Genomic DNA, 21087 nt, shown 5'->3' with positions numbered 1-21087 from the left:
TACTGCATGCTCATTTAGCATTTACTGACTTACCAGTTTGAATGTTAGCTTTACCGCACGCTCATTTAGCATTTACTGACTTACCAGTTATTTAGTTTAGAATGTTTCTAAATCTATCCCTTGGCTGTGATCACAGTCTGGTTCGCCTATTTTTTATACAGTAAAAATAAATATTTTTCTATGTTGGTTTTGTGATGTTTATTATGTTGAACGCAGGATAATGTAGTTTCTGTTTAATGATGGTAATACATATAACACAGAACCCATCAGACATCAGACTGACATCAGTGTAATGCTGCAACCTGCCATGCTTCAGGCAGGGATTCAATCCCATCGCAGGTTTAAAGGCATTGTTCCTTCATTCGTGGAGATCCCATTCACTGGAAACGCTGCATATATCAGCTCCATAGGAACTTGTCTTTAAAAACCGCAATACCTATAACCTGCGATCGGAATGAATCCCTGCCGTAGAATCATCCAGAAATCACATTCCATCACATGATAACATTAGAATCATCCAGAAATCACATTCCATTACAAGATAACATTATAATGATCCAGTAATCATATTCCATTACAAGATAACATTAGAATGATCCAGTAATCACATTCCATTACAAGATAACATTAGAATGATCCAGTAATCACATTCCATTACAAGATAACATTAGAATCATCCAGTAATCACATTCCATTACAAGATAATATTAGAATGATCCAGTAATCACATTCCATTACAAGATAATATTAGAATGATCCAGTAATTACATTCCATTACAAGACAATGTTACATAATACTAATTCATTATGCCTTGTTGAAGCTGTTACCACAGCTTGTTTCTAGCAGCTTGGTCAAGGTGTTGTTACCTTTGGCATATCATTACATTGCACCTGTATAATATGACTGATGTCTGTTAGAATCACCACAGCCAATAGGGGTAGAGAATCACCACAGCCAATAGGGTTAGAGAATCACCACAGCCAATAGGGTTAGAGAATCACCACAGCCAATAGGGTTAGAGAATCACCACAGCCAATAGGGTTAGAGAATCACCACAGCCAATAGGGTTAGAGAATCACCACAGCCATTAGGGTTAGAGAATCACCACAGCCAATAGGGTTAGAGAATCACCACAGCCAATAGGGGTAGAGAATCACCACAGCCAGTAGGGGTAGAGAATCACCACAGCCAATAGGGTTGGAGAATCACCACAGCCAATAGGGTTAGAGAATCACCACAGCCAATAGGGTTAGAGAATCACCACAGCCAGTAGGGTTAGAGAATCACCACAGCCAATAGGGGTAGAGAAGTATTATTATCCGTAGAACTGCAGGGACCTCGTAGTAACACCCCTCCCTCCCCCACAGTTAGCCGGTTAGCGTCCCACGCTAATGTTGCAGGTCTTGCAACTGGGGTCCTTCTTAGCATTGATGGTGGACATGCTACTGAGCTGGTGTCCTTGGATCTCCTCCACGCTGCCTAGGGCCAGGTCCACGGGCTCGGTGTAGATCACCTCCAGAGTCACATCCTGGGCGTGGTGGAACACCAGCCGCCCCTCCTCCTCCTCCTCCTGGGTGCATGTCAGGAAGCGGTTGTCTGAGATGTCCAGTGCCGGGAGGCGGCCCTTACAGAATAGGTCCCCTGGGGAGCCCTCTGGGGCCAGCACCAGGATCACGTAATGGTAGGCTGTGTACATGCAGTAGAAGTCCCCGAAGTACAGGTTGGTCTTGGTGTTGAACAGGGCCTCGGCCTGGATCTCGAAGCGGTAGCGTCCGTAGGGGGAGTCCTGCGGGGGCTTGCCTGTGTTGAACTCCGTGTTGCAGCTGAAGTAGATGCCTTCCAGCTTGCCACTGATGGGAGAGCCGTGGCTGCCACTGTTGTCCTTTACAGCCGGGAGCATCCGGTTGTCCTGTGTCTCTCTGGAATCACAAGAGGGGCTTATCACCACACCAGACCACGTTAATCAACCAGCGTGCAAACACTATCAAACACAGAGACAGACAATCAGCAAGGAAACAGAACTCTGAGTCTACAACAGGTCAATTTCCCATTAGTCCTATCCTGCTTGAAGGACAAGCAAAAATAGCTTTTAGGAACACAAACCTTTCCTCGTTACTCACCACGGGTCACTTTTACAATGTCAGAATGCATCTCAACAGAGTCACACTTTGAGAATCTTAATCATTTGACAGATACTGAGAGAGGTAAGAGGTTCCATAATGCAGAACCATAAGCTGTCAGTGTCTGCTGAGGAGGAGAGGCTTTGACCTGAGTGCTCATCACTGTGATAATACTATAAATAATAAACCAGATCAGATATTTCTATCTGAGATAATACTATATATAAATAAAAAAACAGATCAGATATTTTTAGTGCTACATTAGTCTGTTACTGGCTGCTATCTGGATCACAGGAGAGCAATATTATTATCAATACAATTATTTTTTTACCTTTATTTAACTAGGCAAGTCAGTTAAGAACAAATTCTTATTTTCTTATTTTTCGCCGCTCCATTTCTCATATGTCCATTTGTTTTGTCTTGTTCCATACACACCTGGTTCTCATTCCCCAATTAATCTACATGTATTTAGTCCTCTGTTCCCCATCATGTCTTTGTGTCTTATTGTTTATTCTTATGTGCGATGTTCTCGCGCTATACTTTTGTACATGTTCCGTGTTTTCTTTTGGGAACTTTGATGTCATTTTGTGCCTCTTTCTTGACCGGAATAAAAGTGTGCCTGTTAAATCTACTCTGCTCTCATGCACCTGACTTCGCCTCCCGTACACAGCCGTAACAGGGATTCGATCTTGCAACACTATTACCTAAACTATTATCAATACAATACTAGTACCAATACTATTAAGAATACAATACTATTACCAATACAATTATGAATACAGTACTATTACCTATACTATTATCAATACAATACTATTATGAATACAATACTAGTACCAATTCTATTAAGAATACAATACTATTACCAATACTAGTATCAATACAATACTATTACCAATACTATTATCAATACAATACTAGTACCAATAGTATTAAGAATACAATACAATTACCAATACTATTATCAATACTATTATCAATACAATACTATTACCAATACAATACTATTACCAATACTATTATAAATACAATACTATTACCAATACTAGTATCAATACAATACTATTACCAATACTAGTATCAATACAATACTATTACCAATACTAGTATGAATTCAGTACTACCATCTACTCTCTCATTACCAATAGAAAGCTGTTCAGCTTTAAAGGTTGAGAGGAAATGCTGTAAGAGATAATGCTGTACGTACCTCGTTTTATTGAAGTAGTCCTCCTGCTGGTTCCGATAAAACACTGAGAAGCTCAACATCCTCCCAGCTACCCCCTCAGCCTTCTCCAGCAACTGTTCCAGATGCACAGTGGAGTAGTCTGGGAAAATAATGCACAGTGGAGTAGTCTGGGAAAATAATGCACAGTAGAGTAGTCTGGGAAAAATAATAATGCACAGTAGAGTAGTCTGGGAAAATAATGCACAGTAGAGCAGTCTGGGAAAATAATGCACAGTAGAGCAGTCTGCGAAAATAATGCACAGTAGAGTAGTCTGGGGGGAAATAATAATAATGCACAGTAGAGTAGTCTGGGGGAAATAATAATGCACAGTAGAGTAGTCTGGGAAAATAATGCACAGTAGAGTAGTCTGGGGAAATAATAATGCACAGTAGAGTAGTCTGGGAAATAATAATGCACAGTAGAGCAGTCTGCGAAAATAATGCACAGTAGAGTAGTCTGGGGGGAAATAATAATAATGCACAGTAGAGTAGTCTGGGGGAAATAATAATGCACAGTAGAGTAGTCTGGGGGAAATAATAATGCACAGTAGAGTAGTCTGGGAAATAATAATAATGCACAGTAGAGTAGTCTGGGAATAATAATAATGCACAGTAGAGTAGTCTGGGGGAAATAATAATGCACAGTAGAGTAGTCTGGGGGAAATAATAATGCACAGTAGAGTAGTCTGGGAATAATAATGCACAGTAGAGTAGTCTGGGAAATAATAATAATGCACAGTAGAGTAGTCTGGGGGAAATAATAATGCACAGTAGAGTAGTCTGGGGGAAATAATAATGCACAGTAGAGTAGTCTGGGAAATAATAATGCACAGTAGAGTAGTCTGGGGGGAAATAATAATGCACAGTAGAGTAGTCTGGGAAAAATAATAATGCACAGTAGAGTAGTCTGGGAAATAATAATGCACAGTAGAGTAGTCTGGGGGAAATAATAATGCACAGTAGAGTAGTCTGGGGGGAAATAATAATGCACAGTAGAGTAGTCTGGGGGGAAATAATAATGCACAGTGGAGTAGTCTGGGGGGAAATAATAATGCACAGTAGAGTAGTCTGGGGGAAATAATAATGCACAGTAGAGTAGTCTGGGGAAATAATAATGCACAGTAGAGTAGTCTGGGAAATAATAATGCACAGTAGAGTAGTCTGGGGGGAATAATAATGCACAGTAGAGTAGTCTGGGAATAATAATAATGCACAGTAGAGTAGTCTGGGGGGAATAATAATGCACAGTAGAGTAGTCTGGGGAATAATAATAATGCACAGTAGAGCAGTCTGGGAAATAATAATGCACAGTAGAGTAGTCTGGGAATAATAATGCACAGTGGAGTAGTCTGGGGGAAATAATAATGCACAGTAGAGTAGTCTGGGGAATAATAATAATGCACAGTAGAGTAGTCTGGGGGAAATAATAATGCACAGTGGAGTAGTCTGGGGGGAAATAATAATGCACAGTAGAGTAGTCTGGGAATAATAATGCACAGTAGAGTAGTCTGGGGGAAAATAATAATGCACAGTAGAGTAGTCTGGGAAATAATAATGCACAGTAGAGTAGTCTGGGAATAATAATGTACAGTAGAGTAGTCTGGGGAAAATAATAATGCACAGTAGAGTAGTCGGGGAAAATAATAATGCACAGTAGAGTAGTCTGGGGGAAATAATAATGCACAGTAGAGTAGTCTGGGGGAAATAATAATGCACAGTAGAGTAGTCTGGGGGAAATAATAATGCACAGTAGAGTAGTCTGGGAAATAATAATGCACAGTAGAGTAGTCTGGGAAATAATAATGCACAGTAGAGTAGTCTGGGGGGAAATAATAATAATGCACAGTAGAGTAGTCTGGGAAATAATAATGCACAGTAGAGTAGTCTGGGGGGAAATAATAATGCAGAGTAGAGTAGTCTGGGAAATAATAAATAATAATAATTTGAATCAAATCAAAGTTTATTTGTCACGTGCCCTGAATACAACAGGTGTAGTAGACCTCACAGTGAAACGCTGAATACAACAGGTGTAGTAGACCTCACAGTGAAATGCTGAATACAACAGGTGTAGTAGACCTTGCAGTGAAATGCTGAATACAACAGGTGTAGTAGACCTCACAGTGAAATGCTGAATACAACAGGTGTAGTAGACCTTACAGTGAAATGCTGAATACAACAGGTGTAGTAGACCTTACAGTGAAATGCTGAATACAACAGGTGTAGTAGACCTCACAGTGAAATGCTGAATACAACAGGTGTATTAGACCTAACAGTGAAATGCTGAATACAACAGGTGTAGTAGACCTCACAGTGAAATGCTGAATACAACAGGTGTAGTAGACCTTACAGTGAAATGCTGAATACAACAGGTGTAGTAGACCTTAAAGTGAAATGCTGAATACAACAGGTGTAGACCTCACAGTGAAATGCTGAATACAACAGGTGTAGTAGACCTCACAGTGAAATGCTGAATACAACAGGTGTAGTAGACCTCACAGTGAAATGCTGAATACAACAGGTGTAGTAGACCTTACAGTGAAATGCTGAATACAACAGGTGTAGTAGACCTTACAGTGAAATGCTGAATACAACAGGTGTAGACCTCACAGTGAAATGCTGAATACAACAGGTGTAGTAGACCTCACAGTGAAATGCTGAATACAACAGGTGTAGTAGACCTTACAGTGAAATGCTGAATACAACAGGTGTAGTAGACCTTACAGTGAAATGCTGAATACAACAGGTGTAGTAGACCTCACAGTGAAATGCTGAATACAACAGGTGTATTAGACCTAACAGTGAAATGCTGAATACAACAGGTGTAGTAGACCTCACAGTGAAATGCTGAATACAACAGGTGTAGTAGACCTTACAGTGAAATGCTGAATACAACAGGTGTAGTAGACCTTACAGTGAAATGCTGAATACAACAGGTGTAGACCTCACAGTGAAATGCTGAATACAACAGGTGTAGTAGACCTCACAGTGAAATGCTGAATACAACAGGTGTAGTAGACCTTACAGTGAAATGCTGAATACAACAGGTGTAGTAGACCTTACAGTGAAATGCTGAATACAACAGGTGTAGTAGACCTCACAGTGAAATGCTGAATACAACAGGTGTATTAGACCTAACAGTGAAATGCTGAATACAACAGGTGTAGTAGACCTCACAGTGAAATGCTGAATACAACAGGTGTAGTAGACCTTACAGTGAAATGCTGAATACAACAGGTGTAGACCTCACAGTGAAATCCTGAATACAACAGGTGTAGTAGACCTCACAGTGAAATCCTGAATACAACAGGTGTAGTAGACCTTACAGTGAAATGCTGAATACAACAGGTGTATTAGACCTAACAGTGAAATGCTGAATACAACAGGTGTAGTAGACCTCACAGTGAAATCCTGAATACAACAGGTGTAGTAGACCTTACAGTGAAATGCTGAATACAACAGGTGTATTAGACCTTACAGTGAAATGCTGAATACAACCGGTGTATTAGACCTAACAGTGAAATGCTGAATACAACAGGTGTATTAGACCTAACAGTGAAATGCTGAATACAACAGGTGTAGTAGACCTCACAGTGAAATGCTGAATACAGGCTCTAACCAATAGTGCAAAAAGGTATTAGGTGAACAATATGTAAGTAAAGAAATAAAAGCAACAGTAAAAAGACAGTGAAATACAGTAGAGAGGCTATATACAGTAGAGGGGCTATATACAGTAGAGAGGCTATATACAGTAGAGAGGCTATATACAGTAGTGAGGCTATATACAGTAGAGAGGCTATATACAGTAGAGAGGCTATTTACAGTAGAGAGGCTATATACAGTAGAGAGGCTATATACAGTAGAGAGGCTATATACAGTAGTGAGGCTATATACAGTAGAGAGGCTATATACAGTAGAGAGGCTATATACAGTAGAGAGACTATATACAGTAGAGAGGCTATATACAGTAGAGAGACTATATACAGTAGAGAGACTATATACAGTAGAGAGGCTATATACAGTAGAGGGGCTATATACAGTAGAGAGGCTATATACAGTAGAGAGACTATATACAGTAGAGAGGCTATATACAGTAGAGGGGCTATATACAGTAGAGGGGCTATATACAGTAGAGAGGCTATATACAGTAGAGGGGCTATATACAGTAGAGGGGCTATATACAGTAGAGGGGCTATATACAGTAGTGAGGCTATATACAGTAGAGGGGCTATATACAGTAGAGGGGCTATATACAGTAGAGAGGCTATATACAGTAGAGAGGCTATATACAGTAGTGAGGCTATATACAGTAGGGAGGCTATATACAGTAGAGAGGCTATATACAGTAGAGGGGCTATATACAGTAGAGAGGCTATATACAGTAGAGGCTATATACAGTAGAGAGGCTATATACAGTAGAGGGGCTATATACAGTAGAGAGGCTATATACAGTAGAGGGGCTATATACAGTAGAGAGGCTATATACAGTAGAGGCTATATACAGTAGAGAGGCTATATACAGTAGAGGCTATATACAGTAGAGGCTATATACAGTAGAGAGGCTATATACAGTAGAGGGGCTATATACAGTAGAGAGGCTATATACCAGGGGTGTCAAACTCAAATACCCAGTGGGCCAAAATGTAAAACCTGAACAAAGTCGCGGGCCAACATTGAACAAATGAACCTTTTAATATGGACCCAAACAAGTTTTGCTTTAACATTGAATATGGAACAAGCATCGCTTATTACCATACAATATAGAATTTAATAGTGGAGACATGCAAAATCGAATTTCAAATGAAAAAACACATCAATGGCATTCATTTATTAAATAAATAAAATTTAAATAAAAATCGTATGCCTCTTCTATTTGCAGCCTTCTGATTTAAATACCAAAATAAACTTTTTCCACTGGCTAATAATTTTACAAATAAAATGATAATAAATCAATCAACCATTCAAGCCCATGCCTTGTAGCAAGAAAAAGTGCACAAAGAAAACGTTAATTATTGCACACTGATCTAATCTGATGTGCCCATTTTCGCCATTTTTGGGAAGGGATAGCGCGCTGACATGAATCCTACAGACGAAGAACCATATATGTGACAATTTTTCCATTTTAAGATAATCAGTTATTTTTATATTATTAATTGTGTGTACCACATTAGGTGTTTTATGGTTGACAAATAATTCACCATACTCATATCTTCCAACAACAATTGATATTTTTTTGTTATTTCAAAAAATACTTATTTTATTGCTGTTTTAATTTTTAGAATGTGGAAGAACAGTATATCTCCAGCGATGATTTCAGTTTGTGGAAGAACAGTATATGTGACATTTTGCATGACACTTGTAAGATGTCCTTTTTTAACAGCTGATATGATGTTTTAAGTACTTTCAAGTACAGATGCCCTTCATGTAAATAACTTAAATGCAATATGTAGTTAATTAATTTGTATGGAGGTTCATTTAAAGGTGGTCTATCAACTTTAGCACTGATGACTTTTCTTAAAAGTTGAGTCATGAAATCTTAGTCTCATTTAAAATGAAGCCCTCAATGTGAACATACCATAGAATAACTACAAAAATAGAATACAATTAAATTAATTCAATCAAAAGAAGCACAACTTGTACATATCAAATATGGATCAATGTGATGTGCCAATATGCATGTCCATTGTGCAGGTCCCTAAGGTCAATATTACAAAACGTTCAGAAAACCATTCTCTTTGCATTTAACACTATGATCAGCAATTAAGTTTTGAATTGCGTTAAACCCATGCTAAAGGCAAGAAATGTCCTTCTGTACTGAGGTGACAGCAGTAAATAAGTTAACTGCTTAGAGTTAATGCTAAATGTGGTGACAGAGAGATGTACTGTATATTGTAATGAATAAAAAAAGGGAATCATTAGGATATTTTATTGTTAGAACAACATGTTGCATGTTGATGGGATGTTAGTAAACTATTTTCTGTGCAATACCTGTGACTTTTAACCACCTCACTGAGGTGATCTGTAGTCCAGCTGGTCGCTTGAGGACAGAATCTGGAAGGTGCCTGAAGTCTTCACATTGCATCCTCATCACCTTGAATGGTTTCGCTGGTTGTGCTTCAAGTATCATCTTTGAAACATCATCAGGTGTATGAAGGACTGACACCTTGCACCTCTTCTCGATGGTGGCAAAAGATCGATCACAAGGAAGAAAAGAATGACCAGAGACCATGAGCTTCTGCTCAACTTGGGTAAAGTAACCCATAGAGACGAGCATCGACATCAGATTGAGCATCCGCCAGTTGTTATTCTGCCCACAGCATCTGTCACTGAAGATGATCAACTTGCGCACCTCTGGTTTGGTGAGTGGCGTGAATTTTGTCTTCACCCACTTCAATATGCAGCTTGCTACCTCAATGGACCCTCGGTGTGCAATCCCCTCATGCCAAACACACATGTATGCAGGATCTTCTTTTCCAAGTTCCTGGATGCAAAGGTTAAAATTTGACAGCTGCCGCTGATAGTAGACATTGGAGTGGGTCAGATTAGGGGTGTACATCACCCCCTATAGATCCACAGAAATGACATGGCAGTCAGCATTGGCTTTAGCCCACTCAGTGTCACTTTGAAGCTGTGTGTAGGCCTTTTCGGCTTTTCGATGGTGCAACTCACTTTCAACTGCAATCTTCCTCTTCTCCTCTTCAGATGTTGCTGCTGACATCTTAGTGAAGAATGCGTCACATTTGCCACAGGTGTCACTCCTGGGTTGGCCGAAATTGAGACTGCTGTTTGAAAATGTCCCTATAAACCCAGAATTTTGCAGATGATGTGGTATTCTTCTCTTTGTAGAACATATACATTTATTGATAGTAAAACATATACTGTAGCACATTCAGGGTATTGCTTGATCAGGACCCCCATCTTTCACACACTCCCAACCTATACACAGAATGAGTTTGTGTTGCACCATTGTGTAACACTGCACTTTTAGAGTTAACGTTAATGTACGTATCATTACTGTCAAAGTTAAACTATGCAAGTGTTCAATATAGCTATTATAATAATAGGAGTTTTGTCCTATTTCTAACCTGTTCTAAGCCGGAGAGAATCAACGCTTGTTGTTTCTCGAATGGGACAGTGTAGAAACTGTTGAACAGATGCAGCTTGCGCTCATCAGTCAACTTTCCACAATCATTTCTGCACGTCGTGGAACACGCTCTTCCCTGCAGGATACAGTGTAACGTTACATATAACTAGCTAGCTACTGTAGCCATGTCGAATCATCCGGTGGATGGACAAAAAGTAGCTAGCTATGTTTCTTCTATAATCTAGCAATAACATTTGTAACGATAGTGTATAAATTAGTAGCCAACGAACTTTAGCTAATATGTTTTCTCTATAGTTACAAATTAGACAACCCAGAACATACATGTTAGTTACTGTACTCTATAGCTAGCTAGCTTGATTGTTTGATATACGGTTCTTCCACATACCTCTTTTGGACAGCTTTTCACAGTTTTTTCTTGACCCTTACGATTTGTATAGGGTTTTCCCAGTGTTTTCTTGACCCTTACGATTTGTATAGGGTTTTCCCAGTTTTTTCTTGACCCTTACGATTTGTATAGGGGGTTTTCCCAGTGTTTTCTTGACCCTTACGATTTGTATAGGGTTTTCCCAGTGTTTTCTTGACCCTTACGATTTGTATAGGGTTTTCCCAGTGTTTTCTTGACCCTTATGATTTGTATAGGGGGTTTTCCCAGTGTTTTCTTGACCCTTACGATTTGTATAGGGTTTTCCCAGTGTTTTCTTGACCCTTATGATTTGTATAGGGGGTTTTCCCAGTGTTTTCTTGACCCTTACGATTTGTATAGGGTTTTCCCAGTGTTTTCTTGACCCTTATGATTTGTATAGGGGTTTTCCCGCATTCCGTAAGATCTTCCTTTGCCTGTCTTTCCATTCTTTTAGTTTTGTTTTACGTTTCTTTCCCACATTTCGGCGATTTTCATCAGCAACAGAAAAGTTGTGCGCTTATCCGTCCATTCTGAGTGGTTCACATAAACGGTTATTCCACGAGAGCTTTTTTTTGAAAAATGTCACATATACGGTTCTTCGTCTGTAGGATTCAGTTGTAGCGTCTATGTTGCTATGACTACTGTCACAGAGGAGAGGGCGTTTCTGGGTCCTGTCCTGATTGGCGCGCGAAAACAACAGCAGAGCATTATGGGATTCGTAGTATTAGCGGTGAATGCGCTGTATAATACCGGCGGGCCAGCTCCAGTAGTAATTTGGTATTGTCTCGCGGGCCAAATATAATTACCCCGCGGGCCAGAGTTTGACACCCATGCTATATACAGTAGAGAGGCTATATACAGTAGAGAGGCTATATACAGTAGAGAGGCTATATACAGTAGAGGGGCTATATACAGTAGAGGGGCTATATACAGTAGTGAGGCTATATACAGTAGAGGGGCTATATACAGTAGAGGGGCTATATACAGTAGAGAGGCTATATACAGTAGAGGGGCTATATACAGTAGCGAGGCTATATACAGTAGAGGGGCTATATACAGTAGCGAGGCTATTTACAGTAGAGGGGCTATATACAGTAGCGAGGCTATATACAGTAGAGGGGCTATATACAGTAGAGGGGCTATATACAGTAGTGAGGCTATATACAGTAGAGGGGCTATATACAGTAGAGGGGCTATATACAGTAGAGAGGCTATATACAGTAGAGGGGCTATATACAGTAGCGAGGCTATATACAGTAGAGGGGCTATATACAGTAGCGAGGCTATATACAGTAGAGGGGCTATATACAGTAGCGAGGCTATATACAGTAGTGAGGCTATATACAGTAGAGAGGCTATATACAGTAGAGAGGCTATATACAGTAGAGGTTATATACAGTAGAGGGGCTATATACAGTAGAGGGGCTATATACAGTAGCGAGGCTATATACAGTAGAGGGGCTACATACAGTAGAGAGGCTATATACAGTAGAGGATATATACAGTAGAGAGGCTATATACAGTAGAGGATATATACAGTAGAGAGGCTATATACAGTTGAGAGGCTATATACAGTAGAGAGGCTATATACAGTAGAGGATATATACAGTAGAGAGACTATATACAGTTGAGAGGCTATATACAGTAGAGAGGCTACATACAGTAGTGAGGCTATATACAGACACTGGTTAGTCAGGCTGATTGAGGTAGTATGTACATGTAGATATGGTTAAAGTGACAGTGCATATATGATAAACAGAGAGTAGCAGCAGCGTAAAAGAGGGGTTGGGGGTGGTGGGACACAATGCAGATAGTCCGGGTAGCCATCTGATTACCTGTTCAGGAGTCTTATGGCTTGGGGGTAAAAACATTTGAGAAGCCTTTTTGTCCAAGACTTGGCACTCTGGTACCGCTTGCCATGCGATAGTAGAGAGAACAGTCTATGACTGGGGTGCCTGGGGTCTTTGACAATCTTTAGGGCCTTCCTCTGACACTGCCTGGTGTAGAGGTTCTGGATGGCAGGAAGCTTGGCCCCAGTGATGTACTGGACCGTACGCACTACCCTCTGTAGTGCCTTGCGGTCAGAGGCCGAGCAGTTGCCATACCAGGCAGTGATGCAACCAGTCAGGATGCTCTCGATGTTGCAGCTGTAGAACCTTTTGAGGATCTCAGGACCCATGCCAAATCTTTTTAGTTTCCTGAGGAGGAATAGGCTTTGTCGTGCCCTCTTCACGACTGTCTTGGTGTGTTTGGACCATTCTAGTTTGTTGGTGATGTGGACACCAAGGAACTTGAAGCTCTCAACCTGCTCCACTACAGCCCCGTCGATGAGAATGGAGGCGTACTCGGTCCTCCTTTTCCTGTAGTCCACAATTATCTCCTTAGTATTGGTTACGTTGAGGGATAGGTTGTTATTCTGGCACCACCCGGCCAGGTCTCTGACCTCCTCCCTATAGGCTGTCTCATCGTTGTCACTGTTGTGTCGTCTGCAAACTTAATGATGGTGTTGGAGTCATGCCTGGCCATGCAGTCGTGGGTGAACAGGGAGTACAGGAGGGGACTGAGCACACACCCCTGGGGAGCTCCAGCGTTGAGGATCAGCGTGGCAGATGTGTTGTTACCTACCCTTACCATCTGGGGGCGGCCCGTCAGGAAGTCCAGGATCCAGTTGCAGAGGGAGGTGTTTAGTCCCAGGGTCCTTAGTTTAGTGATGAGCTTTGAGGGCACTATGGTGTTGAATGCTGAGCTGTAGTCAATGAACAGCATTCTCACATAGGTGTTCCTTTTGGCCAGGTGTGAAAGGGCAGTGTGGAGTGCAATAGAGATTGCATCATCTGTGGATCTGTTAGGGCGGTATGCAAATTGGAGTGGGTCGAGGGTTTCTGGGATAATGGTGTTGATGTGAGCCATGACCAGCCTTTCAAAGCACTTCATGGCTACGGACATGAGTGCTACGGGTCTGTAGTCATTTAGGCAGGTTGCCTTTGTGTTCTTGGGCACTGCTTGAAACAGACCAAACTTGCACTTTTTGATAAGCTATTCAACAGGGGATTAAAACCGGAGGAAGTTGTCATTTGGTTGCCAGTTGGTTGTCATTTGGTTGCCAGTTGGTTGTTAGTTGGTTGCCAGTTGGTTGTTAGTTGGTTGCCAGTTGGTTGTCATTTGGTTGCCAGTTGGTTGTCAGTTGGTTGTTGTGACCCTGGAGGATTGGAGCCGTCTGTCTCTATGACGATGACTTTGGTGCTATTCTAGCCCTCCGTTAAGAAATCCCTGTCACATCTCTGCTGCTATGTAACTCTAAACCATCAGCTGTCTGTCTGCTCATGGACACGGTTCTTCCCTCAATTAAACTCTCTCTCGCCCACCAGCTCTCTCTAATTATCCCTCCACCTCTTTCTACATCTTCATGCACTCCCTCTCCCGTTTCTCTATTTCATCACTCTTTCTTTTCTGTTTGTCACCCCGTCTCTCCTCTATTTCATCACTCTTTCTCTCTCTGTTTGTCACCCCGTCTCTCCTCCCCTTGTTCTCACCTGCAGTGTAGAATTCAATGATCTCACTCCATTCAGAGACGGCATAGTTCCCGTCACTCTGCTTGGAGGCAGTCTGGACAGCTACAGTGTAATCTGTCCTGGGGCTCAGGAACCAGTGGCCTCTCACTGTCATGGGCAGTGGCACCGCCTTCGCCACCAGCTTAGTGGGGACATCCTGAAACACAGGGACAGACAACCAGCTTAGTGGGGACATCCTGAAACACAGAGACAGACAACCAGCTTAGTGGGGACATCCTGAAACACAGGGACAGACAACCAGCTTAGTGGGGACATCCTGAAACACAGAGACAGACAACCAGCTTAGTGGGGACATCCTGAAACACAGAGACAGACAACCAGTTTAACTTTTTAGTGACAGGGGGCAGTATTCGGAAATTCAGATGAATGACGTGCCCAAATTAAACTGCCTGCTACTCGGGCCCAGAAGGTAGGATATGCATATTATTAGTATATTTTGATAGAAAACACTCTGATGTTTCTAAAACTGTTTGAATGATGTCTGTGAGTATAACAGAACTCATATGGCAGGCAAAAACCTGAGAAAAATCCAACCAGGAAGTGTGGAAATCTGAGGTTTGTAGTTTTTCAAGTGATTCCTATCCAATATACAGTGACTTAGGGTTCATTTTGCACTCCCTAAGGCTTCCACTAGATGTCAACAGTCTTTAGAACGTTGTTTCATGCTTCTACTGTGAATGGGGAGAGAATAAGAGCTCCTGGAAGTAGATGACTGAGAAAATGACATGAGTTCAGTGGCGCGCACTCCCGTGAGAGTTAGCTGTGTTCCTTTTCTTTTTTGAAGACAAAGGAATCGTCCGGTTGGAATATTATGGAAGATTTATGATAAAAACATCCTAAAGATTGATTCTATACATCGTTTGACATTCTATACATCGTCTGTAATATAACTTTTTTGACTTTTCGTCTTAACTAACTGCGAGAGCACAGTGCATTTGGAGTACTCTACCAAACGCGTGAACAAAAAGGAGGTATTTGGACATATATATGGACTTTATCGAAACAAATGAACATTTATTGGGGAACTGGGATTCCTGGGAGTGCATTCCAATGAAGATCATCAAAGGTAAGTGAATATTTATAATGTTATTTCTGAGTTTTGTTGACTCCACAAAATGGTGGGTTTGGTTTCATCTCTGAGCGCTGTACTCAGATTATTGCAAAGTGTGCTTTCGCTGTAAAGTTTTTTTGAAATCTGACACAGCGGTTGCATTAAGGAGAAGTGCATCTATAATTCTTTGAATAACAGTTTAATATTTTATCAACGTTTATGATGAGTATTTCTGTAAATTGATGTGCTCATTCACCGGAAGTTTTGGGAGGCAAAACATTTCTGAACACGCCAATGTAAAATGGGGTTTTTGGATATAAATATGAACTTTATCGAACAAAACATACATGTATTTTGTAACATGAAGTCCTATGAGTGCCATCTGATGAAGATCATCAAAGGTTAGGGATTAATTTTAGCTGTATTTCTGGTTTTTGTGACGCCTCTCCTTGCTTGGAAAATGGCTGTGGTTTTTCTTGTCTCAACGCTGTCCTAACATAATCTAATGCTATGCTTTCGCCGTAAAACCTTTTTGAAAATCGGACAACGTGGTTGGATTAACGAGAAGTTAATCTTTAAAATGGTGTATAATAGTTGTATGTTTGAGAAATTTGAATTATGAGATTATTGTTGTTTTGAATTTGCCGCCCTGCTATTTCACTGGCTGTTGAATAGTGCGTCCAGCGGGTGGGACGCTAGCGTCTCACATTTCCCAGAGAGGTTAATGAGGAAATAATAAAACACAAGGAGAGACAACAGCTTAGTGAAGACATCCTGAAACACAGAGACAGACAACCAGCTTAGTGGGGACATCCTGAAACACTCAGACAGACAAACCACTTAGTGGGGACATCCTGAAACACAAGGACAGACAAACCACTTAGTGGGGACATCCTGAAACACAAGGACAGACAACCAGCTTAGTGGGGACATCCTGAAACACAAGGACAGACAACCAGCTTAGTGGGGACATCCTGAAACACAAGGACAGACAACCAGCTTAGTGGGGACATCCTGAAACACTCAGACAGACAAACCACTTAGTGGGGACATCCTGAAACACAAGGACAGACAACCAGCTTAGTGGGGACATCCTGAAACACAAGGACAGACAACCAGCTTAGTGGGGACATCCTGAAACACAAGGACAGACAACCAGCTTAGTGGGGACATCCTGAAACACTCAGAGACAAACCACTTAGTGGGGACATCCTGAAACACAAGGACAGACAACCAGCTTAGTGGGGACATCCTGAAACACAAGGACAGAAACCAGTTCAGTGGGGACATCCTGAAACACAAGGACAGACAACCAGCTTAGTGGGGACACCCTGAAACACAGACAGACAACCACTTCAGTGGGGACATCCTGAAATACAAGGACAGACAAATCCGTTTCATGGGGACATGGACTGATGCAGAAAGCAGGATGTAGTAAACCATGATGCAGTGTAGGCTACCCTGCTGGAAGCTACAGTCTGTCTTCTAACCCTAAAGTAAGCTTTATTTGTATTTTGTATTTATTACGGATCCCCATTAGTTCCTGTCAAGGCAGCAGCTACTCTTCCTGGGGTTTATTATGGATCCCCATTAGTTCCTGCCAAGGCAGCAGCTACTCTTCCTGGGGTTTATTATGGATCCCCATTAGTTCCTGTCAAGGCAGCGGCTACTCTTCCTGGGATTTATTATGGATCCCCATTAGTTCCTGCCAAGGCAGCGGCTACTCTTCCTGGGGTTTAATATGGATCCCCATTAGTTCCTGTCAAGGCAGCAGCTACTCTTCCTGGGGTTTATTATGGATCCCCATTAGTTCCTGCCAAGGCAGCGGCTACTCTTCTTGGGGTTTATTATGGATCCCCATTAGTTCCTGTCAAGGCAGCGGTTACTCTTACTGGGGATTATTATGGATCCCCATTATTTCCTGCCAAGGCAGCGGCTACTCTTCATGGGGTTTATTATGGATCCCCATTAGTTCCTGCCAAGGCAGCAGCTACTCTTCCTGGGGTTTATTATGGATCCCCATTAGTTCCTGCCAAGGCAGCAGCTACTCTTCCTGGGGTTTATTATAGATCCCCATTAGTTCCTGACAAGGCAGCAGCTACTCTTCCTGGGGTTTATTATGGATCCCCATTAGTTCCTGCCAAGGCAGCAGCTACTCTATTTCACTGCTATGCGGACGACACACAGCTGTACATTTCAATGAAACATGGTGAAGCTCCAAAATTGCCCTCGCTAGAAGCCTGTGTTTCAGACATAAGGAAGTGGATGGCTGCAAACTTTCTACTTTTAAACTCGGACAAAACAGAGATGCTTGTTCTAGGTCCCAAGAAACAAAGAGATCTTCTGTTCAATCTGACAATTAATCTGGATGGTTGTACAGTCGTCTCAAATAAAACTGTGAAGGACCTCGGTGTTACTCTGGACCCTGATCTCTCTTTTGAAGAACATATCAAGACTGTTTCAAGGACAGCTTTTTTCCATCTACGTAACATTGCAAAAATCAGAAACTTTCTGTCCAAAAATGACGCAGAAAAATTAATCCATGCTTTTGTTACTTCTAGGCTGGACTGCTGCAATGCTCTACTTTCCGGCTACCCGGATAAAGCACAAAACAAACTTCAGTTAGTGCTAAATACGGCTGCTAGAATCCTGACTAGAACCAAAAAATTTGATCATATTACTCCAGTGCTAGCCTCCCTACACTGGCTTCCTGTTAAGGCAAGGGCTGATTTCAAGGTTTTACTGCTAACCTACAAAGCATTACATGGGCTTGCTCCTACCTATCTTTCCGATTTGGTCCTGCCGTACATACCTATACGTACGCTACGGTCACAAGACGCAGGCCTCCTAATTGTCCCTAGAATTTCTAAGCAAACGGCTGGAGGTAGGGCTTTCTCCTATAGAGCTCCATTTTTATGGAATAGTCTGCCTACCCATGTGAGAGACGCAGACTCAGTCTCAACCTTTAAGTCTTTACTGAAGACTTATCTCTTCAGTAGGTCCTATGATTAAGTGTAGTCTGGCCCAGGAGTGTGAAGGTGAACGGAAAGGCTGGAGCAACGAACCGCCCTTGCTGTCTCTGCCTTGCCGGTTCCCCTCTTTCCACTGGGATTCTCTGCCTCTAACCCTATTACAGGGGCTGAGTCACTGACTTACTGGTGTTCTTCCATGCCGTCCATGGGAGGGGTGCGTCACTTGAGTGGGTTGAGTCACTGACGTGGTCTTCCTGTCTGGGTTGGCGCCACCCCCCTTGGGTTGTGCCATGGCGGAGAATTTTGTGGGCTATACTCGGCCTTGTCTTCGGACGGTAAGTTGGTGGTTGTAGACATCCCTCTAGTGGTGTGGGGGCTGTGCTTTGGCAAAGTGGGTGGGGTTATATCCTGCCTGTTTGGCCATGTCCGGGGGTATCATCGGATGGGGCAACAGTGTCTTCTGATCCCTCCTGTCTCAGCCTCCAGAATTTATGCTGCAGTAGTTTATGTGCCGGGGGGCTAGGGTCAGTCTGTTTCATCTGGAGTATTCTCTTGTCTTATCCGGTGTCCTGTGTGAATTTAAATATGCTCTCTCTAATTCTCTCTTTCTCTCTTTCTTTCTTTCTCTCGGAGGACCTGAGCCCTAGGACCATGCCTCAGGACTACCTGGCATGATGACTCCTTGCTGTCCCCAGTACACCTGGCCATGCTGCTGCTCCAGTTTCAACTGTTCTGCCTGCGGCTACGGAACCCTGACCTGTTCACCGGACGTGCTTGTTGCACCCTCGACAACTACAATGATTATTACTATTTGACCATGCTGGTCATTTATGAACATTTTAACATCTTGACCATGTTCTGTTATAATATCCACCCGGCACAAACAGAAGAGGACTGGCCACCCCTCATAGCCTGGTTCCTCTCTAGGTTTCTTCCTAGGTTTTTGGCCTTTCTAGGGAGTTTTTCCTAGGGAGTTTTTCCTAGCCACCGTGCCTCTTTCACATGCATTGCTTGCTGTTTGGGGTTTTAGGCTGGGTTTCTGTACAGCACTTTGAGATTTCAGCTGATATACGAAGGGCTATATAAATAAATTTGATTTAATTTGATTTGATTTACTCTTCCTGGGGTTTATTATGGATCCCCATTAGTTCCTGCCAAGGGAGCAGCTACTCTTCCTGAGGTTTATTATGGATCCCCATTAGTTCCTGCCAAGGCAGCAGCTACTCTCCCTGGGGTTTATTATGGATCCCCATTAGTTCCTGCCAAGGCAGCAGCTACTCTTCCTGGGGTTTATTATGGATCCCCATTAGTTCCTGCCAAGGCAGCAGCTACTCTTCCTGGGGTTTATTATGGATCCCCATTAGTTCCTGCCAAGAGTAGCTCTACAGCCTCAGCTATTACCCACTATCCACTAGCCTCTACAGTCTCAGCTATTACCCACTATCCACTAGCCTCTAGCCTCTACAGACTCAGCTATTACCCACTACCCTCTACAGCCTCAGCTACTACCCACTATCCACTAGCCTCTACAGGCTCAGCTACTACCCACTACCCACTAGCCTCTACAGCCTCAGCTATTACCCACTACCCACTACCCACTACCCTCTACAGGCTCAGCTATTACCCACTATCCACTAGCCTCTACAGACTCAGCTATTACCCACTATCCACTAGCCTCTACAGTCTCAGCTATTATCCACTACCCACTAGGCTCGAGCCTCTACAGGCTCAGCTATTATCCACTAGCCTCTACAGGCTCAGCTATTACCCACTAGCCTCTACAGGCTCAGCTATTACCCACTAGCCTCTAGCCACTATCCTCTAGCCTCTACCCTGTAGCCAGGCTCAGAAACGCTAATGGAGGCTTAAGGGATTAACAGCTGATCTGCACCATCAAATCATTGAGAGCAGAACCCAAAGGTCAGAGATCTATTAGGGATAGTGTTACATACACATACAGTTGAAGTTTACATACACTTAGGTTAGACTCATTAAAACTCATTTTTCAACCACTCCACAAATTTCCTGTTAACAAACTATAGTTTTGGCATCTACTTTGTGCATGACACAAGCAATTCTTCCAACAATTGTTTACAGACAGATTATTTTACTTATAATTCACTGTATCACAATTCCAGTGGGTCAGAAGTTTACATAAACTAAGTTGACTGTGGCTTTAAACAGCTTGGACAATTCCAGAAAATGATGTCATGGCTTTAGAAGCTTCTGATAGGCTAATTGACATCATTTGAGTCAATTGGAGGTGTACCTGTGGATGTATTTCAAGGCCTACCTTCCAACTCAGTGCCTCTTTGCTTGACATCATGGGAAAATCAAAAGAAATCAGCCAAGACCACAGAAAAAAATGGTAGACCTCCACAAGTCTGGTTCATCCTTGGGAGCAATTTCCAAATGCCTGAAGGTACCTTGTTCATCTGTATAAGCAATAGTACTCAAGTATAAACACCATGGGACCATGCAGCCGTCATACCGCTCAGGAAGGAGACACGTTCTGTCTTCTAGAGATGAACGTACTTTGGTGCGAAAAGTGCAAATCAATCCCAGAACAACAGCAAAGGACCTTGCGAAGATGCTGGAGGAAACAGGTACAAAAGTATCTATATCCACAGTTAAACGAGTC

General features: G+C 42.2%; 1 protein-coding gene across 1 annotated transcript in view; it reads right to left on the bottom strand.

Annotated features, from left to right (window-relative positions):
• Positions 1-218: 218 nt before the first annotated feature.
• Positions 219-21087, bottom strand: part of LOC115189579 (phytanoyl-CoA hydroxylase-interacting protein-like) — a 39208-nt gene continuing 18339 nt past the window's right edge. The window contains exons 4-6 of the mRNA XM_029748200.1: positions 14385-14559; positions 3329-3446; positions 219-1920 (exon numbers count right to left, since the gene is read on the bottom strand). Of these exons, the coding sequence (XP_029604060.1) occupies positions 1377-1920; positions 3329-3446; positions 14385-14559 (837 nt within the window). The 3' untranslated portion in view covers positions 219-1376. The remainder of the gene's footprint in view (positions 1921-3328; positions 3447-14384; positions 14560-21087) is intronic.

The sequence above is a fragment of the Salmo trutta genome, unplaced genomic scaffold (genome assembly GCF_901001165.1).
Source record: "Salmo trutta unplaced genomic scaffold, fSalTru1.1, whole genome shotgun sequence".
NCBI lineage: Eukaryota > Metazoa > Chordata > Actinopteri > Salmoniformes > Salmonidae > Salmo > Salmo trutta.
Note: the sequence above shows the minus strand (reverse complement) of the source record. Positions and strands in the feature narration are given on the sequence as shown.